General features: G+C 41.8%; 1 protein-coding gene across 3 annotated transcripts in view; it reads left to right on the top strand.

Annotated features, from left to right (window-relative positions):
- FAT3 (FAT atypical cadherin 3) overlaps positions 1-26222 on the top strand; it is a 573936-nt gene that overhangs the window by 355536 nt on the left and 192178 nt on the right. For 2 of the 3 annotated variants that reach the window (XM_061202721.1, XM_061202723.1), the window contains exon 4: positions 10840-10901. In XM_061202721.1, coding sequence (XP_061058704.1) covers positions 10840-10901 — 62 coding nt within the window. Of the gene's footprint in view, positions 1-10839; positions 10902-18085; positions 18243-26222 lie in introns of those variants that run through there. The other variant, XM_061202722.1, reaches the window with a different exon arrangement.

Here is a 26222-nt window from a genome sequence, read left to right as displayed (position 1 = left end):
TTTAATAGCAACACTATGTGCCCAATTGAGCAACTCCAAATCTTTACATCTGATGAAACAGCCCTTACTTAAGAAGAATGCCTGATGGGGCCAGTTCCCAGAATCCTTTTTTTAACTCCCCTCATATGTATATGTTTTTTCTTCCTGGTTTTTCTTTTGAAAGAAACATCATGTAGTCCAAACAAACATTATTTAGTCTTTTTTTAAGCAAACCTGATAAGTGTCTTCATCTCAACTTTAATTTTTTTCTACAGCCTGAAACTTGCATGTACTGTGTCCATTTCATTCTCTTTGAATTAATTCAGTGCAGTCTGATGTCCATGTGTAAATACTATAGGGAATATTTTAAGCCTTCCTAATAGGCTGAAATGAGAGGTAGAAAAAGACTTTCTCTTACAGAGTCCAAGCTCTTACTGCTTGCCACATGATAGGCCAATAAATTGAGAGATGAATTGTTGGGGCAAGGAATAGCAACTTTATTTGGATACTCAGCAGACCAAAAAGATGGTGGACTAGTGTCCCAAAGAACCAACTTACCTGATCAGGCTTCTTTTATTCTAAAAGGGGAAGGGGTGTGGCTGGTTGTTGCAAACTACTTGGTGCAGGAATCCTTTGTTCTTGCAGCTGTCCACATCTAGTCACAATATTCCTATAAACCTCCAACGAGACAATTGTTATTTTCTTTTCTGCAACTTTTTAATCTCTATATGAATGGAAAACTGTTATGCCTTTAAAGGTCAGAGCCTTGAGAATGGGCTATCATGCATATTTCCAGTTATAGGCAACATTCTTTTACCCAGATGCAGAGCCCTAGAGCTAAAGGAATAGATCCAATATGGAGTCAGGTTTGTTCTTCTCTGTTACATTTCTAGAAGTTAGAATCTTGTGGAAGAGACAATAAACATGAGAATAACTACAGTGGTTTTTTTTTTTTCCCTACTTAAAAACATACATTCATAGTTAACTGATGTTTTTATTTTGCTCCTTTTAGAAATATGGATATGAGTGCTTAAGTGTTGATGTAGTGGATAAATAAAAACCAGAACACAGCCCCTCTTGTTCCTGCCTGGGTGACCCACCCATGTCCTGCACAGCTGGACTCAGCTCCATAACAGAAAGTGGGGTCCAGTGAGGGAACAGGAAAGGAAGAAGAATGATCGCCTTTTAATGTTTCTATATTACTAGAGACTCTTCACACTGAAAAGAGACTGCAGGACATTCCTAGATGAGGAAACAGGTCTAGGAAAAAAAAGATGTGATGGCTCAAATCTGATAACCAGTTACTGACCAAGGTGAAACTGGGATGCAGGTCTCCTGGCTCCTACACAGGTGGCTTTGCCATGGCTCTGTATCCTTGTCTGCTAGGAACACAGTGGAGAAGTTTCAGAGTTAGAGTCCCTGAGTTTGAATCATGGCTCAGTCATAGCTGACCTTGAGCAAGTTATTTCCCTCAGTTTCCTACTCTGAACAGAGTCAAAATAGTTGCTATGTCTCTGAACTCCTGTGCGATTAAATGAGGTCACATATGCAAACTGTTTAGTGTAGTGTTTGCCACATAGTACTCAATAAATGTTGGATACTACTGTATTATTTTTTGCCCACCTTTCCCCATAAATTAGATAGAAACCAGGATGTTGGAGAACCATAAAATGGGCACATAGCCCCTGCATCTAACAGTAAAGATTAAAATCTTTAACTAGCCACTGAAAAGTTAAAAAATAAAAAATAAAAGACTGTCAGGAACTGTTCTAATGATCTCCAACTATCAGCACAGAAGAGGTTGTTCAAAAATTGGGAAAACATTAAAATTATTCAAAGAATGGATGAAAGCATTCAGATAACTTTAACTCCCATGCCTTGGGGCCATTGTGGCCATTCTGTATAAAACAATATTGGACTTCCCTGGTGGCACAGTGTTTAAGAATCCACCTGCTGATACAAAATTAATGCACAGAACTCTCTTGCATTCCTATACACCAATGATGAAAAATCTGAAAGAGAAATTAAGGAAACACTCCCATTTACCATTGCAACAAACTGCCTAAGGAAACAAAATACCTGTATGCAGAAAACTATAAGACACTGATGAAAGAAATTAAAGATGATACAAACAGATGGAGAGATATACCATGTTCTTGGATTGGAAGAATCAACACTGTGAAAATGACTATAATACCAAAAGCAATCTACAGATTCAGTGCAATCCCTATCAAACTACCAATGGCATTTTGCAAAGAAGTAGAACAAAAAATTTCACAATTTGTATGGAAACACAAAAGACCCTGAATAGCCAAAGCAATCTTGAGAAAGAAAAACGGAGCTGGAGGAATCAGGCTCCCTGACTTCAGACTATACTACAAAGCTACAGTAATCAAGACAGTATGGTACTGGCCCAAAAATAGAAATATAGATCAATGGAACAGGATAGAAAGCCCAGAGATAAACCCATGCACATATGGTCATCTTATCTTTGATAAAGTAGGCAAGAATATACAATGGAGAAAAGAGAGCCTCTTCAATTATTGGTGCTGGGAAAACTGGACAGCTACATGTAAAAGAATGAAATTAGAACACTCTCTAACACCGTATACAAAAATAAACTCAAAATGGATTAAAGACCTAAATGTAAGGCCAGACACTATCAAACTCTTAGAGGAAAACATGCAGAAAACTCTATGACATAAATCCCAGGAAGATCCTTTTTGACCCACCTCCTAGAGAAATGGAAATAAAAACAAAAATAAACAAATGAGACCTAAGGAAACTTAAAAGCTTTTGCACAGCAAAGGAAACCATAAACAAGATGAAAAGACAACCCTCAGAATGGGAGAAAATATTTGCAAATGAAGCAACTGACAAAGGATTAATCTCCAAAATATACAAGCAGCTCATGCAGCTCAATATCAAAACAACAAACAACCCAATGCAAAAATGGGCAGAAGACCTAAATAGACATTTCTCCAAAGAAGATATACAGATTGCCAAGAAACACATGAAAGGATGCTCAACATCACTAATCATTAGAGGAGTGCAAATCAAAATTACAATGAGGTATCACCTCACACTGGTCAGAATGGCCATCATCAAAAAATCTACAAACAATAAATGCTGGAGAGCGTGTGGAGAAAAGGGAACCCTCTTGCACTGTTGGTGGGAATGTCAATTGATACAGCCACTATGGAGAACAGTATGGAGGTTCCTTAAAAAACTAAAAATAGAACTACCATACGACCCAGCAATCCCACTACTGAGCATATACCCTGAGAAAACCATAATTCAAAAAGAGTCATGTACCACAATGTTCATTGCAGCACTATTTACAATAGCCAGGACATAGAAGCAACCTAAGTGTCCATTGACAGATGAATGGATAAAGAAGATGTGGCACATATATACAATGGAATATTACTCAGCCATAAAAAGAAACGAAATTAAACTCTTTGTTGTGAGGTGGATGGACCTAGAGTCTGTCATACAGAGTGAAGTAAGTCAGAAAGAGAAAAACAAATACTGTACGCTAACACATATATATGAAATATATATAAAAAAAAAAGATGGTTCTGATGAACCTAGGAGCAGGACAGGAATAAAGATGTGGACATAGAGAATGGACTTGAGGATATGGGAAGGGGGAAGTGTAAGCTGGGGCGAAGTGAGAGAGTAGCATTGACATATATACACTACCAAACGTAAAATAGATAGCTAGTGGGCAGCAGCTGCATAACACAGGGAGATCAGGTAGGTCCTTTGTGACCACCTAGTGGGGTGGGATAGTGAGGGTGGGAGGGAAACGCAAGAGGGAGGGGATATGGGGATATATATATACATATAGCTGATTCACTTTGTTATACAGCAGAAAGTAACACAACATTGTAAAGCAATTATACTCAAATAAAGATGTTAAAAAAAAGAAAAGAATCTACCTGCCAATGCAGGGAATACGGGTTCAAGCCTGGTCTGGGATGATCCCACATGCTCGGAGCAACTAAGCCTGTGCACCACAACTACTGAGCCTGCGCTCCAGAGCCTGGGAGCCACAACTACTGAGCCCACGTGCCACAACTATTGGAGCCCACATGCCTAGAGCCCGTGCTCTGCAACAGGAGAAGCCACCGCAATGAGAAGCCCGCACACGGCAACGAAGACCCAACACAGCCAAAAATAAATACATTTATTAAAAAAAAGAAAAAAACAAAACAATATTGAGAGTTCTCGGAGGCTGCATCCATGTCACCCTCACTCAAACAAGTTTTGCTTGATACCCTCAATGTACCAGGTTCTATATTAAATGCCAGGGACACGAGATGAATAAGATCTATTAACTACCTTTACTTATATCCTGTTAGGGAACATTGACTCTTTAACAAATAATTAGAGCCAAATATTGGGTGCTGTACTAGTAGTATTGTTGTATTCAACAAACATAATAGGCACTGATTGAGGTTCCTGAGCTCAACGGGTGAACCACCCAAAGCCTACCTGAAACTGTGGTCTAGGAAGAGATCCAAACAATAGATGAGTTACTTGCCACATGCTAGAGGAGGAAAGGTCAGAGAAGGCTTTGCAGAGAAGGTGACATTTGAACTATCTGGAAGGATGGTGAGAGGGTTTACCAGATAGCCAGGGTAGGCATGGAGAAATGGTAAGCAGATGAAATTGAATATGAAAAAAGACAGAGAGTAAGCACTAATTGTAGCTCACAGGGCTGATACTTCATTTGTATTTGTAATACCAAACTCAGTTTCCAACAGTCCTGGAAAATTATGCTGAACAGCTAAGACCTACACTGCTTCAAGCAGTACTTAAAGGAAATGTCAATGTCATGGCAATAGATTACACAGCTGAGACCCAGGACACCCACAGGCCGGAAAAGCAGGGGAAAGATGTCATCCTTACAAGTATCACTTCTCTGACCATAACTACATAGAACATTTTGAGTTCTTTTTTGAAAAGGCAGCCATATTTTCCTGCTCAGACTGTTTATCAGAATGGTCGTTAGATTCCCCCATTTCCACAACAAAAATATCAAAAACAGTCCTTTTTAAAGTAATTGCACGGTTCCAGCCATATGCTCTCCCCTCCTCTTTACTGAGTATCATTCACTTAGGACTGGCGTAATTCCCCTCCTAAATTGGAGGTTTGCATATGTAATTATATCAAATGATGTGTTTGTTTATATCTCCAAACCACATTCAAAAGCTTGCCTATGATTTATCTTTGAAATTCAATTTCATCATGTCAGTCCCCAATTTACTGTGCCCAATGGGTCTACAGTTACATGTGTGATGTATACACCTCTCTCTTGCAGAGATTACAGGATGAGGGTGCCTTCCACAGTGATGAATCAGAGCAGTTGAAGAGGGAGATTGCTCTGTTACGGTCTCTGCCCTGTTCTAAGACCCAACTGCATTCAGCTACAACAAAGTTGTTCAGAAAGGAAGATGCAGCTTTGGCAATTTTGACTAATGCCTCTGGACTGGGAGGGATGGCTCACTTCATTCCTGTCTGACTGTAAAACACACTGTGCAGCTGAAGCTCCATAGCTCATCCTAAGTATACAACTTTAGAAGGAAGAAAGGTTTTTCCCCATCTTAGTTTAGCTGGCCCTGTCTTGGCAACAAGGTTTATTTTCAGTGCAAATAACTACCAGTTGTGACTTTAACCCAAAATGTACTTTTCATTATGTTTATGTTCTAGATTCCCCAGGGACAAGCCTGATGGCTCTATTCATTCCAGCCCCTCTTCCTACCAGATTCCTAAACTAACTCATTCATTCATTCATTCAATCATTTAAGTATTTTTAAATTTATTTTTAAAATTTATTTATTTTATTTATTTATGGCTGTGTTGGGTCTTCGTTTCTGTGCGAGGGCTTTCTCTAGTTGTGGCAAGCGGGGGCCACTCCTCATCGCGGTGCGCGGGCCTCTCACTATCGTGGCCTCTCTTGTTGCGGAGCACAGGCTCCAGACGCACAGGCTCAGTAGTTGTGGCTCACGGGCCCAGTTGCTCCGCGGCATGTGGGATCTTCCCAGACCAGGGCTCGAACCCGTGTCCCCTGCATTGGCAGGCAGATTCTCAACCACTGCGCCACCAGGGAAGCCCTAATTTATTTTTTATTTGAAGTGTAGTTGATGTTCAATATTATATAAGTAACAGGCGTACAATATAGTGATTCTCAATTTTTAAAGGTTATGCTCCAGTTATAGTTATTATAAAATATTGGCTATATTCCCCGTGTTGTATAATATATCCTTGTAGTTTATTTTTTATCTAATAGTTTGTACCTCTTAATCCCCTGCTCCTATTTTTCCCCTCCCCGCTCCCCTCTCCCCACTGGTAATCACTAGTTTGTTCTCTATATCTACGAATCTGCTTCTTTTTTGTTATATTCACTAGTTTGTTGTATTTTTTAGATTCCACATGTAAGAGATATCGTACAGTGTTTGTCTTTCTTTGCCCGACTTATTTCACTTAGTCATTCAACCGTTTAAGTATTTTTGAAGATCTGTCTCCTTCAGGGACTTCCCTGGTGGTGCAGTGGTTAAGAATCCGCCTGCCAATGCAGGGGACATGGGTTCGAGCCCTGGTCTGGGAAGATCGCACATGCCGCAGAGCAACCAAGCCCGTGCACCATAACTACCGAGCCTGCGCTCTAAAGCCTGTGAGCCACAACTACTGAGCCCACGTGCCACAACAACTGAAGCCCGGGTACCTAGAGCCCGTGCTCCGCGACAAGAGAAGCCACCGCAATGAGAAAGAAGCCCGCACACCACAACGAAGAGTAGACCCCGCTCGCCGCAACTAGAGAAAGCCTGCGCGCAGCAACAAAGACCCAACGCAACCAAAAATTTTAAATAAATAAATTAATTTTAAAAAAGCAGGTTGAATTAAAAAAAAAAAGATCTGTCTCCTCCAAACATGAAAGATGTGTTCAAATCTAAAAGGCAGCGTTTGTGATCTCCTACTGATTTTTAAATGGCTTTACTGATACATAATTTACGTACAATAACAATCACCTGTTTAAAGCATACAATTCAATGGTTTTCAGAATACTTGTGGAACTATGCATCCATCACCATAATCTGTAATTTTAGAGCATTTTCATCAGCCCCAGAAGAAACCTTGTACCCCTTAGAAGTCACTCTCTGTCCCTTGCCCCAACTTGTCCCATTTCCTACTGATTTTCACTTTTGACTTAGATTTTTTTCCCCTGCCTTTTACTTTAGATCTGTGAAAATAAAGGTTATAGAAACCCAGAGAACTGAGACCTGCAGAGGTTTCCTTGCCTTTCCTCCACAAACAGAAATTCCTTGGCTTTCTCACAGCTCCAGGTTCACTGTTGTGTATGTTGTTTCAGACTTTTCAGGAAGCCTGTCTTCTTCTCTGTTGGCTGATAAATAGGTGAAAAGCACATCCTGGGGGAGGTAGGCAGATGGAAGGGAGCCACACTGCTCTCCCACTTATGCATGGGCATTGTGAAAAGAAGTGGCTTTCCTAAAGAATTACCCTCAGGATAATCGGGAGAGGAAGCTGACCCCCTTCCCGAGCACCGTCATACCACAATGGGCTGTGGCTGCGTGACCTGGGCAAGGAGGACCTGAAATGACACGAGATCCTACGGGGGTGGGGGGGGGGAGTGCAGACAGAGGGCAAAAGGGCTCCTGGTCTTTTGTTCCTGGAAGAACAGCAGGCGAACAAGAGCAGAGGCTGACAGCCCTTTCACCCGTTTATAGCCTCCATATAACAAGTATTTCTCATTCCCATTGTGACCTCTAACAGAGGATGCCCCCGAAGGGGTGGTGAGGTCTGTGAAAGCCTCCCACCCCCTTTCGAGAACACACTTACATCTCACTTGGAAAGAGCCACCGTGACATATGATCTTCTGGGAAGGCATGGCCTAAAAATGAAGGCGTCAGATTTGTGCTTTAGATGCTCCCTGGTGTGACCAAGTTGACCCTTAGTCAATATGACTCAGAGGGCCGGCTTCTCTTTATTCCTCCTTTATCACCTCACCCACCAGTGCATTCACACATCTCCATCCCCCCCTCGCTCGCCCCCCCAACACACACACACACACACACACACTGAGCCCAAGGTCTGATCCAGATGCTAAAGCTTCAGGTGTATATCATTCTTGGATGGGCAGAAAAATTCATGTCAATAAAAAGTCATAGCGAGATTCAACAAAGGATAGTGGAATTGCAGAAAGCCTCCTCTTAGAATCAGAGGACCATCTCAAGGCATCATCCCAGGAGATTTAGACACAGTAAATGAGGGATGGAGTGGGGCACAGGATCTCTGTTTTTCTGAGTTTCCCGGGAGGTTCTGATGGGTAGCTAGGGAAGGGAAGTTACTGCTTCTCTCCCTTGAAACTCTTGAGAACGGTCTTCTCTCTGTCATCTCTGACAGTAGTTCAGAGGTGCCTAGCACTGTGCCATTCACACGGAGGAATTTAGGAAATGGTTTAAATGAATACTAAAGGCACACACTCCCTCCCCATCCACAGATACTCTCCCCACACACAGAATAATACCCTCCTAAACAGACACTTTCTAAGTCTGTCTGTAGCAAAACTGAAGATTAGAATATGAATAATCCATCTTTTCTACAGCCACTTTTGTCAACTGATCCTTAATGAATTTCCTGTTTTGTTTTAGGCCAGGGGCTTAGGTGGACCACAGGGCTTTTGAATCGGAAGGCAGGTCTTTCCCATGAAGTCACTCTGTCAACCTGTCTAGCAGGAAAATACAGACGTATGAGCAAAAGATTGCAGTAAAAGGCCAAGAATGATACTGTGGTGGAGTATACCCATTCTGTTAGTATGTATCAGGTGGACCCTTAACCCTGGGAGAGAGGGTCACCTCTCCAACACCTGAGCTAACACCTGAGCTAAATTTGAAAAATCTGTGGATGAAGCTAAATTTGAAAAATCTGTGGATGGGTGGGGCCCATTCCAGCAAGCATTCATGGAAAGGCAGATCATTTATGCAATGGGAACATGGGTTTCCCTCCCATGGGGAGTGTGGACAGATGAGAGTGGAGAGGAGTGGGCTTGAAACCACACACGTCAGATTGGGGCTGGAACCCAATCGCACCTCAGATGGGATTCGAACCCAGCCAAAACTCAGATTGGGACTTGAACCCGTGGGCTGGGACTCGAACCCACTGTCTTTTAGTTAAAATCACTCACCTGGGGTCAGGACGTACTAAAGCTCAGGCTGTTTATGTCTCTGCACAGAAGGAATTCAGCGAGAGGCGAAGTGATAGGTAAGAAATAGATTTATTAATATAGGATGCTTTTGAGGGATACAAGTGGGCCGGCAAAGGGGCTCTGCCCCAAGAACTAAGTGGGAAAGAAGGTGTATTTAGGGAGATACACATTCCATAGACAGAATGCGGTACATTTCAAAGGGCGAGAGTGGCCCGAAATATGGGGTGGTTAGTTTTTACAGGCTTTGTAATTTCATAGGCTAGCAAGTGGGAGGATTATTCCAACTCTTACAGGGAAGGGGTGGGGATTTCCAGGAACTGGGCACCACTCACTATTTGGCCTTTTAAGGTTAGCCTCGGAACTGTCATGGTGCCTGTGGGTATGTCACTTAGCTAATACTAATGTATTACAATGAGCATATAATGAGGCTCAAGGTCGACTGGAAGTCTAATCTTCCGCCATCTTGGGCCTAATTGGTTCTAACCAGTTTTGTTACATCCTCAACGGCTATGTCATTCTTTTAAAGGTTGTGCCCTGCGCCCTTCCCTCCTGTCTCAGGGTCAGCTTGTAAACAGTCATGCTACCTGCAGTGGGATTTTATTTCGAAGGCCATGTGGAGCCATCTAACCTCTGGTAGTCTTACTACCACCTACTACCTGAAAACAAAAACGTGAGGACCTCAGCAGATTCTGATAAAATACCTTTTCTATATTTCATGTGCCTCACCAGCATTGGGAGTGAGCTTTTCATGTGATTTCTCTGTTATCTCATGTCAATCAGCATATGCCATGAAAGCAGCCCAATCCATAGTCTCTTATCTTCAGGGGCATTGAAGAATCAAGAAATAGAATGTAAATTTGACCTCCTAATTGCCATTTGACAATAATCACAATAAAACTTGCAAAAGACAAATTGGGTGTCCTTGAAGGTTTTGTCTTCTCCTTCCCTTTTCTTTGCCTTCATGCTCAAAGGGGTGATTCTTTTATGGGAAACGCCATTCATAGGAAAGATAGAGAGATATTTCCCATGTGGAACTTATTTTGTGTAAAGATTTAAACAAATAAGACAAAGTGATAAAACTACAGTATGAGATCTTCCGTATATGAGATATTATATTTGAAATAATTATGTGTACAAGTAGTTATTACAGATATAACCTTCTTTGTCAAGTATAACCAAAAAGATTATATAAGCAGAAAAATGTTAAATAAGAAAAGTTCTGTTTTATAGCCTGAATCTAATCAGCTTCAACAACCTATTAATTGTTCAAGAACTCTTAAAATCTTTAATAAGGTTCCTATGGTAGAATATCAGTCATATGCAAATGAATCATTGAAATTCCTCATTATCAGAAAAACAATGATTCTTTAGTGAGGTTTCATATCCCCAAAGTGATGAAAATACCTCATCTGTGGTAAGCAGAACCGAGAAACACATTTTTCAAGTTTTCTTTGTAAATTTTATTGTGTTTGAAGAATAATTCTGAGACCATCTGACTGTCACTGAGGACTGGCCCGTTATACTGTTCCCCATTGCTTTTGCTTTTCCTTTAACTGGACTTGCTTCCCACACTCAGTAAGCTGCTTGGCCCAGATATTTAAAAGTCAAATATTCTCATTTCTACACAGGTCTGATTACAACAACTTCAAGGAAATTGGATCGAGAACAGCAGGCAGAACATTTTCTGGAGGTAAGCGCCTAGAGGGAGCCGGTATTCATTAAAAGTGACTTTTCCTGAACTGCTTTAACCTTCCACGGGAACTGGAACTTGAATGTGTGTGAACAGTGGGTTGCAAAATGCGGCTGTTTCTCTTGGGCTGGTTGGTTCTGAAGTTGGAGATTTCTGGTGCATTCCTCTGAATGCACTCCTGTGTGCAGAGAGTAGATGGCAGGGTGGGGGGACTTTGCGTTTCCTGAAAGCGAGCAGGTGTATCGACTTTGTGCCCCTTTGTCAATAACTGGAAAAGAAAGTTCAGGAGCCGAGCCCTGTAAGCCATCATGGCCTCAGAGGTAAAAAGAGAGTGAGTCGGAGTGCCGCAGTTAAAGTGAAGTACATCCTTTGTGAAGAAGTGCGCTGCTCGGCCCCTCATTTCTTTTCTCGGGAGAGGATTGAGAAAGAGAAAGCTGCCAGTTGATTCACTGCCCGAGAAGACTGTTTCTGAAACCATAAAATGTGCTCCTATAATTCATTAAGACAGAAACAACAGCAATAAAAAACTATAAGAGCATTATTTCTGGAGGAAAAAAACCAGGGATGAGAAAATAGATATGAAGGAGTCTTGTGGAACATTCTTTCCATACATATCGAGTATCTTTATTGGGAAGCTTGAAGCCTGGGTAGTATGTATGACGCTGTGATTTAAGTGTGACAGTCTGATACCGAACGGATGACAATGCTTAGAAGGTAGAGCTTTGTTTTATTGTGTCCATGCTGCTAGAATGATCTGTCAGTCCCAAGAACCACTCACTGGAATCCACAGGTCCTATACACACTCACCCACACCTCCAATCTCTTCTGAGGTTCCCCTTTAAGTCAGTTCACCAGTAATGATTTATTTAAAGAACACTGGACTTGGAATCAGTGCCTTGGGTCATAGGGCTTCCCTGCCATGATTAGGTTGGAGCCTTGGAAGCTGTTTAATTGCCCTGGACTTCAGTGTGGCAAATAATTGCTACTCCATATACCTCAAAGGATCTCTATTAGGATCAAACCTGATATTTTATATCAAAGTATTTTTAAAACTCCTAAAGCATTACACATAATAAAGGATTATTATTAGTATGCAGCCCTGTGATAAGCCTTTTAAAACACTGCTACCATCACATAAAGATGAAAGACTCCAGGCTGCCGAAAAATAATTATTTTAATTCTTTTTCAAAATCATCCTAATGGGCTACATACCTGGTCCAGAATTAGAGTCGGTTTGCCAGAATAAAAACGCCTTGTGTTATATTCATGGGCTTCTTTCCTTTGCAGCAGTGTCCAGGCCTCCTGGAGAGGCTATGTTCTCAGGTAGTTGAACCTATTACCTCCCAGCAGGGAAAAGGGAGGGTGTCTCATTAGCTGGGGGATCTGCCTGAGATCACTTACTGCCTTGTCCCTGGAAAGGTGGTGTTCTGGGGGTGTTTGGGTGAGTACAGAATGTGACTCTAGGGAAAAGAGGCAAAAGTGTTTTCCAGGCATTTGAATACACTTCCCAAAAGAATCCTTAACAGTTTCACATCCTTTACAGACTCACACGAATACTCACTCAACACTTTGGTCCTTTGGACAACACAGGTGCTCAGTAAAATGTAGTTAGAATCGTTGTGGTTTTATTATCATATGGTGTCACAATACCTGAACTCTCCTAAAGATTCAGCTTCATCTCCACACTCCAAGACAGACAGTAGCTCCAGGCAACTGCAGGGCTGAAGGAGCCACGGGCAGCGACCACTCGATGCAGCCCATGTCCCCAGGACTGAGCTATGTCCCAGGGATACAGAATGAACAGGAAGGGTGGGGAGACACGTGATCAATGAATACATGCTATCACTTCAGACACAAGCTCTCTGAGACCACTCAAAGAAGGTTCCATAATAGTGCTTGAAAATGAGGGGGTGATAGGCAACGTTCAATGGAGCGGTTAGGAGGGCCTCTTTGAGGAGGTGACATTTGGTGACATGACGCCAAGGTTCTGTTGGAGAAACAGAACCCAGACCAGTGTGATTAAGAGTATAAAGTTAGAGGGCCGTAGAGGTGGTAGGAAATAAGTTGGAAAAAGCAAATAGGGCTGTAGTAAGGATTCTGAATTTTCTCCCAAGTGCAGTAGAAAGCCAGTAAGCAGGGTGGGTCGGGGCATGATAAGATTGCCGAGTGAGAGATCACTGGCCATTCTTCTGAGCAGAATCGGGCTGGGACAGGGCTTCAGTAGTAGGAAGACTGGGAGGGGGGTGCTTTGAGAGGGACCCAGGTGAAAGATGACCGTGACTTGGATGAGGGTCTAATACAAATCCCATCATGATTCTAGCTAACAAGCAGATATGGGTTTTCTGAAGTTTCCAGGGTAGAGATTTAAAAACCTACAGGTCATCTGAATTACACTAACTTGCCCCCCAGCTCTGCCCACATGCCAGGATTCCCCATCACAGGTGCTCTTTCATTTGGTAAACTACCCTGCTAAGGTTTTCAAAAACCACTTGAATCTCTATCTCGTACTCTTTCTGTCTCTCCTCCTCTTCTCTCTCTCTCTCTCTCACGTACAGTCTTGCTCTCACTTTCTAAATTGTACAGTTCTTAGCCACATTGTTTTTTTTTTCTATATAACATTGCTGTGAGCATTTGAATGGCATTCATTTCTTTTTTCTGAATGGATCATGGACAGAATATTGCTTTAACTCAGCCCTGCAAAAAAAGTGAGTAAAATACTATCATTCAGAGTGCAGAAGAGAGTTCTCTGCTGTACACAAATTTTTGTAACTGCTGACACATTTTGTGAGTTGTAAGCGCTGGGTGTGGGTAATTAACCTCCTGGAAAGCCTTTAATTGCCAAGATAACCTTATGCTCCTTTTAAACTCACATTAACCTTCCGGTTCTATTGCATATCTCTCCTTCCCAATCAAATAAAATGGACTCTGCTTGAAACGATCCATTTAGAAGCTGACCTAGCAGGTACACTTCTGCATAGGTAGCCAGGAGGACATTAATGATTTGTTTATAGTTTGCTATCCCCGTGATGGAAAGCACTTCAATTGTATACTGCGGGTACTCTGCCTGTACATTAATTTCAGATATTTGGCTTGACTGTGTATGCACTGTAAGGGTCTTGGAGTCTGTAGAACTTTCATCTCAAATCTGTGACTATAAGAAGGGATTGTCATTATCAGAATCTAAGGAGCTTGCTAAAGAAGCAAGAGCAGCAAAGGACTACAGAAAACTTCACAAGTACAGCTTATATTTCTCTGGTGAATTCTAAGTGTTACTTCTTGCCTGATTTGGAAATCTGTTAGGTGAAAATATTGGCCTGATCTTTTCTCCCTACCATGAAGTGCAAAAATATGGAATTTTCAGCTCATTTATTCAAAGTCATACACATTCCTTGATAGCCAGTTATGATCGCAGTGGAGGTAGAAGGCTAATTCTAGCAAATAGATGCACAACGTTGAAAATGATGCATAAACTAAACAGTGAATTAACATGTTAGCTTAGTGGTTGTGACTTTAGCCCTGATTACCTCATTAACAGAGAAGGCGGCTGTGAAATAAGGGAATAAATGCACTAATTCTTTCTTATGTTATGATCACTTGTATAGATTGTTTCCTCACCTACTAGATTTAATCTCCTTATGGGCATGAAACTTGATTTATCAAGATAGTGAATGGAAGTGTTGTGGGAAACCATGGATGCTCCATTCAGGCAGGCCTGAGGTTATATGTGGGCACTGCTCACAGAACTTAGACAGGCTCTCACCTCTCTGAACCCCCTTTCCTTCATCTGTAAGGAGCGGATAATGCTTCCTAACACGGGGTTGGTGTAAAGAGATATGAAACTGTTACCGAGTCCAAGCCCATACTGCTCACTGCGTGACAGGCCAATGAATCAAGAGACATGATGTTCCTCCAACAAGACAAATGTTCTTCTCTGTTCTGCAACTTTATCTCTATATGAATGGAGAAGTGTTATACCTTTAAAGGGCAGAGGCTTTAGAATGGGCTATCCTGTATATTTCAGGCTCTAAGGCAACATTCTAAACTTGTAGCAAAAGCAATAGAATACAAAGGTTAAAGTAAACAGATTCAATATGGAGTCAGATTTGTTCAGATCAGGCATCTGAACTATGAAGAACAACATCTTATGGAAGTCATCAGCGGTTAAATGTTTAGAAACCAGAGAATGTGGACTGTTATACTCTATTTTAGCAAATACGTTTTACAAAATACATAAAGTTTAGCAAAATAAAAGATTTCAACGTGAAAAAAAAGAAAAAGGAAAGGTGAAACGTCCCCAGGATGACCTCTGTTAGACAATGTGTTCCAGGGACAGTGGCGGGTGTTGTCAGCACCAACTGTCTTACTCATCTCTCTATTTAGAGCATCTAGTTAAGTACCTGGAAAGCAGGGGGCACTCAATAAAGGGTGTGTGAATGAATGATTACTCTAAGAGACCTTTATTTTACTCCTAGATGAGATCACGGAGGTGGGTATTAGCACACAGGAAAGTGCATAGGCTTGGAGACAGAAAGAATGGACTATTCTGCCTCTCTCCATCTGCTTTGCCAAATTGAATTATCTCTGATCCTCCATTTGCTCATCCGTAAAATGGGGCTACTAATCCCTACTTCATCAATGAACTACACGGAGGGTCTGGCACGTACGGACACAATTCTATTAAACCCACCCTCTGGGTTGTTTGCCCCACCCTCTTTCCCCTCCCTGCTCTCCTTGTCCTCAATAAACACCTTGTCAGTTCCATTTCTTTTTCAGAGCTGGCCCTAGTGTTTGAATAGCTTACAGCAGTTTGATTATTCTTAAAAGTTATATCCATTTAAATAATGCTATACTCCCAGCCTAATTATGTGTGAATCTTTATCTTGTTTGCTAAAAGAGTATGATTTTGCCTCTCTTTTGATCTTGAAATGCTTCTCTGTTCAGGGGTATATGGCTCTGATAAAAGTCTCCCGAAGAGAACAGAGAGAGTATTTTATTTGAAAATCAAAAAAGATGACAAGGCCCAGTATAAAGACAGAGGATGAGAAATTATGTTGTCTGTGTGGGTATATCTTGAAGTAGCCCAGAGAAGGTGGTGAGATTTTATAGTGCAGTCGGTATAAATAACAAAACACATTACAGAGGAATATGCTAGATCTATAGGAATGTAAATTATTTAGTATCTGTCTCTTTAGAATACTCATCCATCGTCGTCTGTAAGGTGCATCTCCTGTGACTATTTTTTCTTCCTGTCTGAAATTCTCATCCCTTTTTATAGTTTTATTTTCTGAGGGAAAAAAATATTGCTCTTCGGTAAGTTTTTATAACATTTCCTCTTGCCTCGGGATGCAAATTGATTTCTTTAGTGAGTGCACATCCTTAGTGGTTTCTTACTTTAGTAAGCATCTGCTTTTGAGATGATGGTAATTTCTGGTGGTGAAGAGTTGCAGGTCTATCTCAGCCCATTAAGCCGTCCATATTTTGATAATTTATCTCCAAGTGAATTGGCAGTTTCTCTCATTAGGCTCTTTTTTCTGCCACCCTCAAAAAACTTCACAGGAAGTACCAGTAGGCCTTCAAGAAAAGATGTGTATGCATGCACAAAAACAGCACCTGTAGAAAGCACGGGCCTCCAAAGGAGAGTGAGCGTGACTTCTGTTTTCCAGAGCTCCCAAGAGAGCCCCAGAACCCTCTCTTACCGTTCTTTACTTCTAGGACTGTACCTTCTCTAGTCTTAGTTGTTCGTGTTTGTGCTGTATCAACTTCGATGTAGTTAATGGCAACTCACTCTTTTTTTTCTTCCTTTCTTCAAGGCTTATTCTGAGCCTGGTATTGGGCTAGGCACCAAGGTTCTATTTTTGGAATTAGTATGTTTTTCCCACTGGATGTTTGTTTCTTTGCCTTTCGTGCCGAGGTCTATTCACAGAGATTACATTGCTGATTATTTATGAGCTACTACAGTTAGCTGCTGTCTTGGAATCAGGGGGCTGTTTTTCATTCAGGTCATCCAAACTGCTTCTCTCCCATTATATAGATGCAGAAACTGAGACCTAGAAAAGAGAAGAGACGGGTCCAAGGTCACACAATCACTTCATAGTAGTGTCCAGTATAGGTCTTCCTCTTCTTATAGAACATATATAGGCCTATACATCCATCAGTGTGTTGAAGTGTGGCCAACGGAATCATCTTTTCCCACTCTCGTTTTATAACAGATTTACCCGAGGCTCAGCTCAGTGCCCCCATCAAGCATCAGCATACACATGTAGGGAAAGAGGAGGTTTTCTCTTACGCTCTTTGGCTGTTCCTTTACCACCCCCTCAGCTGTTTGCTCCTCAGAGTAATAGGCCCAGCATTGGACAGGGGCTCCCTCTGCTGCTGGGCCCCAGCCCAGGCTCCAGGACAAAGTCCATCTGAGAGGATGCTATGCCTGTGTTGTGAGTGCCAGTGTGGACTCCAGCAGAAGAGTGACTGTATACCAGGTGTTATGGGCTGAACTGTATCCCCTTAAGATTCCCCTTAAAATTCGTATGTTGAAGCCCTAACCCCCAGTACCCCAGAATGTGACTGTATTTGGAGTCTTTAAAGAAGTAATTAAATTAAAATGAAGCCATTAGGGTAAGCTCTGATCCAGTATGACTGGTGTCTTTACAAAAAGAGGAAATTTGGACACAGACACATCCAGAGGGAAGAAGACCATGTGCAGACACAGGGAGAAGACGGCCATCTATAAGCCAAGGACAGAGGCCTCAGAAGAAACCAACCCTGCTAATACCTTCACCTCAGACTTCTGGGACTGAGTCCCCCTAAAACTGAGTTTCTCTGCTGGGTTTATGATTAACCTCTCTATCCAAATCTTTACTCCCTTTCTTTTCCTGAACCTGTCCCCGTCAAGGTTGAGGAGTATCAAAGAAAAGGGGGAATTGAAACTATGCAAGGCCCTGTGTCCCTATCCTTTGACGGAAAAGGCTTTTGCTTTAGTTTCCCAGGCCCCCCTTGAGTCTCTAAAGGCTGACTCAATCACTAATGATTAGAAAAGGTGAAGAGGTAGAAACAAAGAAGAGCTGTTGGGCTGGGAAACTGGTAACAATTTAGACTATAAATCCGCCACACCACAGAATCACCAAACTCCCAGTTCCCTGAAAGATATAGATGAAGGCCTGACGCTCACTTCTAAGTTGTTTTTACAGGAAACAGACCCCTACCAGATGAAAACCACTGACCGCAAGAACGTAGACCCAGACTGGTTGAAACCAGAAACTTGATGATGCTTGAAACTTCACCTTGATGCCAACCAATCCGAGGTTGTACACAATCTGATCACACACCCTGCAGCCCCCTCCTTCATACTGCCTTTAAATCGCTTCCCTGAAAGCCATTGAGGAGTTCCGGGTCTTTTGAGAATGAGCTGCCTGCTCTCTTTGCTTGGTGCCCTACAATAAATGCTGAATTTTCCTTCACCACAACCCGGTGTCAGTAGATTGGCTTTACTGTGCACCGGCGAGCGGACCCAAGTTTGGTTTGGTAACATTCCTAAGCCTCCAGCATTGTAAGAAAATAAATTTCTGTTGTTCAAGCCACCCAGTCTGTGGTCCATTGTAATGGCAGCTCTAGTAACTCATACAGCAGGCCAGACCATTCACTGCCTGTCCCTGCCCCTCTCTTCTCACACCACCACCTTACAAGGCTACATGCATGCATTAGACTTTACTAAGGGACCAGGGCAACTACACTTAAAGTGTGGGAAGCTAAAACCTCCATCTAAATATGATTATCTCCATGTTCCACACTCCATACTACAAGGGGGGGAGAACCTGCAAGTGAAAATTCTTCACAGAAGGCCTCTCCTGCTTCCCTAGGCTCAAGCAACTGCCTTTCTGACTGCCTGCTTCCTCCACTCTCCTCAAGGAGCATTTCCAGCCCATCTTTCCCAGAAATCTTGTCTCTTTACCCACAGGAATTATTCTTGCTCGGGAACAAACCCTTCCCCATCAGTAGAGTTTCCTAAATCAGTGTCATTTTTATGTCTTAACAGTGCCCCAGCAAGCCAGGCAGGGATGGCCTTGGGCACTCCAGTCTAGTTAAAAAGGAGTATTGGTGGTGGTGGTGTATATGTCTGTGTGTGTGTGCACACACATGCATGTGAGGTAAGAGCAAGGACTGCCGTTCCAATTCCTGAAGAGTAGTCCAGGTTCGTGTGGGTCCTTAAGAATGATCTTTTGTGAGAGCATCCCCAGAAGTGTGAATTGCAGACGGACCACTTGATTTTCCCAATTGACTGAAGAGTAAATATTGAATCAGGCACATAAGCAAATTTTTGAAAGCAAAAATTAATTCTAAGATAGTTTGTTCAAAACAAGAGTTTGCCAGATGCCCACAGGGCTGGGCAGGTAATTCAGAGGAGCAGCATGTGTGCTGGTGAGGGTGGAAGGGAGAAGTACTGTGGGTCTCCCCTGCCCCTTCTAAAGAAGTTCAGCCAGTGGCAGATGAAGCAGCCAGTTTTACCAGAAAGTCTTATTTTTTCCAAAAACAAAAACAAAATCAGATCTGCATACCAAATTTGGCACCTCCATTTTTTGGTAACACTTTGTAAGCCAATGAGCCCCTGTTTTGCAACATTTGATATAAAGGAAGATTTCTTGCCTCATAATATGTAATCATCTCACAGGGGAAGTAATTCACATGTATTGTAGAATGCAATTAATTTCTTGTCATCTTTTCACCCATTTTTTCACAGCATGCCCCTTTGGGCCCATAAAAAAATAAGAGATGAGCTCAGGGCTAAGTCTTAAGAGAGCCTGTTGAGGTTGGAAATGATAGAGTGTACGGAGTTGGTTAGGATCTCAGCTGAGGGCCGTCTTCCCACTCAGCCTCCATGTGAACCGAGGGAGGGAGGGAGCGGTTGCTTTGGGTCCTTGGGTGACAGAGAGTTGCTTGGGCATCATGTCTGCTTTGTCTGCCCCTGGCAGTTCTCCACCTCTTAACCTTGCTTGTCTGTGCCCCTGGTTAGCCTCCAAGTTCATAACCTGCAGGCAAACACTTATATATGCTAGGAGAGTTGTCTGAAATAAATCTTTGATTCCATAAATAACCACACTCTAATTTACCTGTTTGCGAAAGGTTGCATTTGTTTCGTTTCTCCTTAAATCTGAACACTGGTTAGTAGAGCAACAGTGAATGAAACCTGTTCCCTTGGACCTGGGATGGTCCCTCCAGCCAGTGGCTCAGTCTGGAAATGAACGGGCTTTTGCGCTCTGCTCACTGGGGATGTGCGGGCAGATAGATAATTGCTCCAGTGGGATCACAGCTTGTTGAGTTGCACACACGGGCTGCAGGGAGCCAAGACTCTGCTTTTGTTTTCACTTAGGAATGGTTTCCTGATGTGGTGCCATGCTGCTGCTTCCTTCAAGCCTCGGGGGCAAGCGATGGTTGGGTCCTGTGGGCCGGTGGGGGGACCCGTTACCCTGCAAGCCTGGTATCACACAAATGGCTCATCCCATTTCAGAGAAGAGGTTCAGATTTCCTGCCTGGCTCTGAACAATCATGAGAACTCCCAACAAACCATACGGCCCGGAAGCCCAGACTGGCTTCTCCACAGTGCAGAGATGGTAAACTGACCCTCTGCCGTTTGCTTCCCTAGCTCCTTTTCCCTCTTCTCCCACTGTGTTGCTTTTCTGGTTTATTTGTGCAACACACTCTGTGAGCTACAGAATGATCCGTCCAGTCTGATTTCACTGGGGCGCTTCAGAAACCACCCACACCCATGCCTAACACCATATATGACCCAGCTGAGCGCTTTAAGTCTGTCTGTGGGAAAATAAAAAATGGAGTGGCGGCAGGTTCAGAACTTGAGATTTCAACTCAATTGCCTCTATTAATAAAAAGGAAAACTACTTTGGCTTGCTTCCTGCATGCCGCAGACAGCTTTATTCAAATGAGCTGTTGTTTTGGGACCTTTCAAGTGACTTGCTTTCATGGCAAATCAGGGGCTACCAACCTCATCTATTTTGCAGCAGGACTGGTTTAGTGAAATGCTGAGAGGGTTGTGAGCAGGATACAGATGACTGTAAGGAAGGTAAGTCAAGAGAGTCCCAGATTTCAGAGCCCAGGAAAATAGGTCAGTATGTTGGAGCAAATACAGTTCCTCTAAAATTGAGAAAACCTGTAATAAATTTGGTTATTTCATCTTTTTGGATGTATTTTGCACAATTATTTCATCTGACTTAGTGAGAAATAAAGCATCTCTCATAACAATGTCCTAATTATAGTAGTCGCCTTAAAGTTTACATCAAACTAATCATGTACAACAAATGTAGACAGAGATGGTTAAAGCATAGGATCTGGAGACAGAGAAGCCTAGCCACTCACTAGCCACGTAACCTTTCTTAATCTACCTAGCCTCAGTTTCCCCGCCTGTAAAATTGGGATAATAATAATAATATTTTTTTCATAGGACTTTGTGCGGATTGGCATGGTGCATGTACATTGCGCATATTAAGAGTTTAATATGTGTCAGCTATTATGATTAGAAGCTTAAAATTTTCCCTTTTGATTCCTGAAGCAGTCTTCTTGTGGCAGAATTCAGAACACTTAGTGCATTATATTACATTGCATGTATAGTTTGGCTCATGGTTGTTGAATATGTTTATAGTACGTTAGCAAGATAGCATCTATGAATGTACCTAGATCCTGGCATATGGTGTGCACTCAAAAGAGTACTAATTTCTTCCTTCCTTTTCTGGAGACAAGCCCAAAGTTTCAGAGATTTATCATCTTCCATTTGCCAGCATCCATTTAAATGGGCTATGACCATCTAAGTTGGCACAGCTCGTTCTCCAAAGATAGGCAGAATAAGGAGTCAACCATGGGTCTAGCCTGGCTGTGAAGAAGGTCACTGGGGCTCTGCGGTATGATGTGCAGTTCCCCTGACTTTCTAAGTCAAACTCTGAGATGGGAGACTAAGGCATCCTAGCTCAAATGGCAGAGCTGTAGCATCCCCAGATAGTTAATTTCTCCAGCTTTGCCATCTCTAGGCCTACCCAGCTTCATCACTAACTCCCAAGCTTTCCCCAGAATTATAGCGACTTTAAGGCCTTAAATTGTGTTTAGTTGTTATTATTTAAACACATAACGGGAATTTTTCCTGTTTCATTCAGATGTCAACACCTCAATTGAGTGGAAATAATAAACTGATCATGAATAGGCAAGAGATTCTCAGTAGAGGTCTTCCACACCATGGTTAATACCCAGTGACAGATACCGTCATTCAAAATTCGTTGCCCTTAGTAGGTTCAAGTTTGGCCTCTCCTTCAGGCCATCTCAGCTGTGTTAGCAAGCTGCAGGATGGGCTCCCTAGAGATTCGGCAATGTTTCCCTTCCTGGGCCTGTCTTTGGTGAAGGCCAGCAGTAGGATGGGGGTGGGGGCAAGCTAAGGAGTGCCCCTCTTTGTACTCCCAGCACCTAGAACAATACCTGGAACATCATGGGCACCCAATGGACATTGATTGAACTTTAAGTTTAGGGCTCCAGGAAAACTACAAACCAGATAACCCATGCTTCCCAGGCTACAGTGATCTGTACTGCCCAGAAACCCACAAAAGTAGGTGCCTAGGCAAGAGGTTGGCAGGCCTCCCGTGGTGCCAACTGCCATTCAGGAAGGGAAAAGCCTTCACCCCACTGCACCCCAGTCAGTACAGAGGCCTCTTGCAAACCCCAGTGCGCGTTTGGAGCCTGAAAGCAGTTCTTAAATCACATTTACCTCCCTGAAATCTGTCATCCTCAGGAGGTCATAAATACATAATTCAGAAGGAAGACTACTTTTCATGAGGTACCCTGTTATAACTCTTGGCATGCCACTATACATTTTTAAAGATGCTAATAAATCTTTAAATTGGACATGGGGCTAAGTTCCATGCTAAGGTATACTTTGCTAATACGTAATTGAGATAAAAGCTACTTTTAGGATACTATCTCAAATGAAATAGGAAAAGCTCAATATTTTTTTTAAATGTATAAGTACTCATTAATAGCCCTCTTAAGAAGCTTCACAAAGACATTTTTAAACTAAGAAACTAGTACCCACGGGGCAGGGGGCCTCTGACCAATCAAGCCCTGTGTTCTGAAAAAGCAGAATGTCTTCTTTCTCCATAGAGAGGGAATTGATTTTCTCTTGTGTTGCCTTTAAATTGAGTGTTGTGAAAGCAACTTTTGGTATCCCTCAGATACCAGATGACTGAATTTTTCTCTTTACAATGTGGGGCAGCCTCTTTGCCATTGTGAATGAGTTTGGCAGAGTCTCACCTTTACCATCACTAACATCAAGTCAGAAAGACTGAAATTAAGTTTAAAGCACATTATAGCATCGCCAGCAGGGAGACAGGGCTATGGCAGGCGGACTCCTGTGGTGTCCAGGAATTAGAGAGGTGCTTTCAGCTAGATAACACGATGGGGTTTTTATTTAGCATTTTTACAACAGGAGACGTTGTTCTGTGTGTCAGTGGTAGCAGGACATGCTTGCTCCACCTCAGGATGAAGAATTACAAATCTCTCTGTGCAAGACTGTGACAGACTCATGATATGTGCTTAGATACATGCACAAAACCATTTACCCGTCTTCAAAAATGATGCTTCCAGGAGCAACTCATTTAAAATTTCCTGTCATATCACAAGGACATCCATATGTAAGGAAGAGTGACCTCAGTTTCTAATGGTTTAAAGCATGTGTCTATACACTTCAGTGAAAGGGAGAAAATTAGAGTTTATTTCAAAACTCTTCTTTTAAAAATTACTTAGTGCCTATGGTAGGATTTTTTTTTTAAATACAGTTATTTCAAATTACAGAATAAGTAGAAACATGTAACTATGATGTACCAAAAACATGTTATATATAATACACATTCATTGTTTAAAAAAAAAGAGAGATAAAGATAAGCAAAAAAGAAGAAAAATGTAACACTTAAAATTTCCCCATGAAATGATGTTTACTTTTTAGGTTTTGGAGTATAAACTTTAGGAACTTTTATTTTGCATTTATGTGTATAAGCTCGTATATTACATATAATCCTGCATAAAATTTGTCAAAAAGATTGAAATCATACTATACCTATAGTTTTATAACCTCCTTTTTGCATTTATCAGTTTATTGTGGGAAATTTTTTATGTTAAAAAATTCAGATTCAGTATGGCTTTTTGTTTTTTGGTTGCATGAGATCTCATTAAATAGCAGTCTGTGGTAGGGTTCTTAATGACCTTAAGTAATGGACCATCATCACTTATTCTGGAAGACTGCATGGATATAGCCTAGCCTCCTAGCTCTCCTATTAACACTTCTGTAGTGTGGGTTTGGTGCCCACTTTCAAGCAGGCATTTCCTTAACCTCCTGCTTGTAGATCAACTGAAAGAAAGACCCTGGACATGATCTAATATCACGTAGCAGATTGTTTCAGACACTCGACCAGCCTGCACACAAATGTAAGCAAAAATCCTTCCCTTGGCTGAAGTTGTGAGACCCTACCTTATAGAATTCACTTATTGAAGGCAAAAGTACACAGCGTAAGAAAATTTTTACATAAATATCTCCAAAACACTTGAAAAAAAGGGACTACTGCATATTCACTCATGTCATTTGGAAAATTATATTGGAAACTTGAACACGTAAACTAAATAAGTAACGTTATACTTCTGAACGTTTTTTCCACAAACATGAACTATCCCCATCTCTCCCACTGTAGATTAATATTTTCCTTTATAACATTTTCTCAGTGAAGGCAAAATTATATATTGTCAGCATCTTTTCACAAAAGTGCAAATAAATCCCACAGAATCATAAAATTTAGGCGCTAAGCAGGCCTTAGATATCGTCTACTAGATGATGAACTGTTTAAATCCCAAATTAAAGATCTGGGTAAACATTTGCCAAATGTGGACATGCAGGCGACATTCGCATTTGGCATGGCTGTCTGCATTCTCTACTGGTGACAAAATGTGGTGTCAAAAGAGGGAAAGGATCCAAACCAAACTGTATCTGAGGCTTGACATGTCTTTGAGAGGGTACATACGCCTTCCCGTGCTTCAAAACAAAATCCCATCAAATGATGCAAGGAGAACTAGTAGGAAGAAGGGCAGCCCTGACTCCCTATCCATGTCACATCAGTTTCAACTTGGCGCTGGTAAGTAAAAGGGACTCTGGAAAGGCTCTGGTGCGCGTGCCAAGAATAAGTCATCTTTGCACCCAGAGAGACTCCACTTTCAGACAACCTTGAAGTGTGGTTTTTAGTGAGGGAGGGCAGGAAAAATCATATGCTTCTATGAAATATCCCCTCTTAAGGTAAAAATGGAAAGAAATATATCATTCATGAGTATGTCTCTGTTACGAGACCATAGATTACAAAGTCCTTAATGACAATTTCAATTTTCCTCCTGGCACTGAGGTTACACTTATTAGATCCCAAGTAAGTATGGGTTGAATTGAATTGAAAAAAAAAAAAGTTCTTTTTCCATCCTCTTTATTGTGGTTAGACAGAAGAAGGAGAAAATGAATCTCAACTCAGTTATAATTAGTTCTTATCTGGGAGGAGCTTAAGCTGCATAGGCCTGTGCCCAGATATTTCCAATGACATAAATACGTAACTTTAGTCATTTTACAAGTGGCAAGGCCAGTTCAGAAACCATAGAAGGAAACAGCATCTGTGAGGTTGCCTGTTGGTAAGATAAATGTATCTGGATCATGTTTCTCTACAGTTCAGCTTCATTATATTGTCCACATTAGGGTCGCTTAACCCCAGGACAGCATGCACTGGATTCTGTGTTTGTTTAATAAAGGTTTTATCTGGAGACACCATTTCCAAAGGCCAGACCCAGCCTACAAGGTTGAAATCTGACCCATTTACGTGAGACATTATACACACTTCTTCCCACTTCACACAGGTGTTCAGGCATGAAGCCTGATAGCACATTAAGCTGGTGGAAAGGACAGCTACTGGAAATGGTAAGTAGGTCCAGACATGGGCTCATATGATCAGGAATGATAGGTGAATCATTGAGAAGAGAGCTGCCTTTGACTGCCATAGCCAAGGTTTGGAGCAAGAGTTCAAAACCACAAAGAATTATTATAAGCAGAGGGAAAGCATTTTTCCCGCTGCTTTTCTGTTCTCTCCTTGATTGTCATACATTTCATTGGCATCCAGATGTTCCCTTATTTTAGCTACCAACTTGAGAAATTACATTATAGTTACTTTCAAAGTTGTCAGAACACTAAACTCAACAGTGACAGTTTATAACCCATTTTCTCTAAAATGCTTAACTTTTTCTTCTTCTAACCCTGATGGG

This window comes from Eubalaena glacialis, chromosome 10, assembly GCF_028564815.1.
Source record: "Eubalaena glacialis isolate mEubGla1 chromosome 10, mEubGla1.1.hap2.+ XY, whole genome shotgun sequence".
NCBI lineage: Eukaryota > Metazoa > Chordata > Mammalia > Artiodactyla > Balaenidae > Eubalaena > Eubalaena glacialis.
The sequence above is the reverse complement of the archived record's forward strand: the minus strand, read 5'-3'. Positions and strand labels throughout refer to the sequence as shown.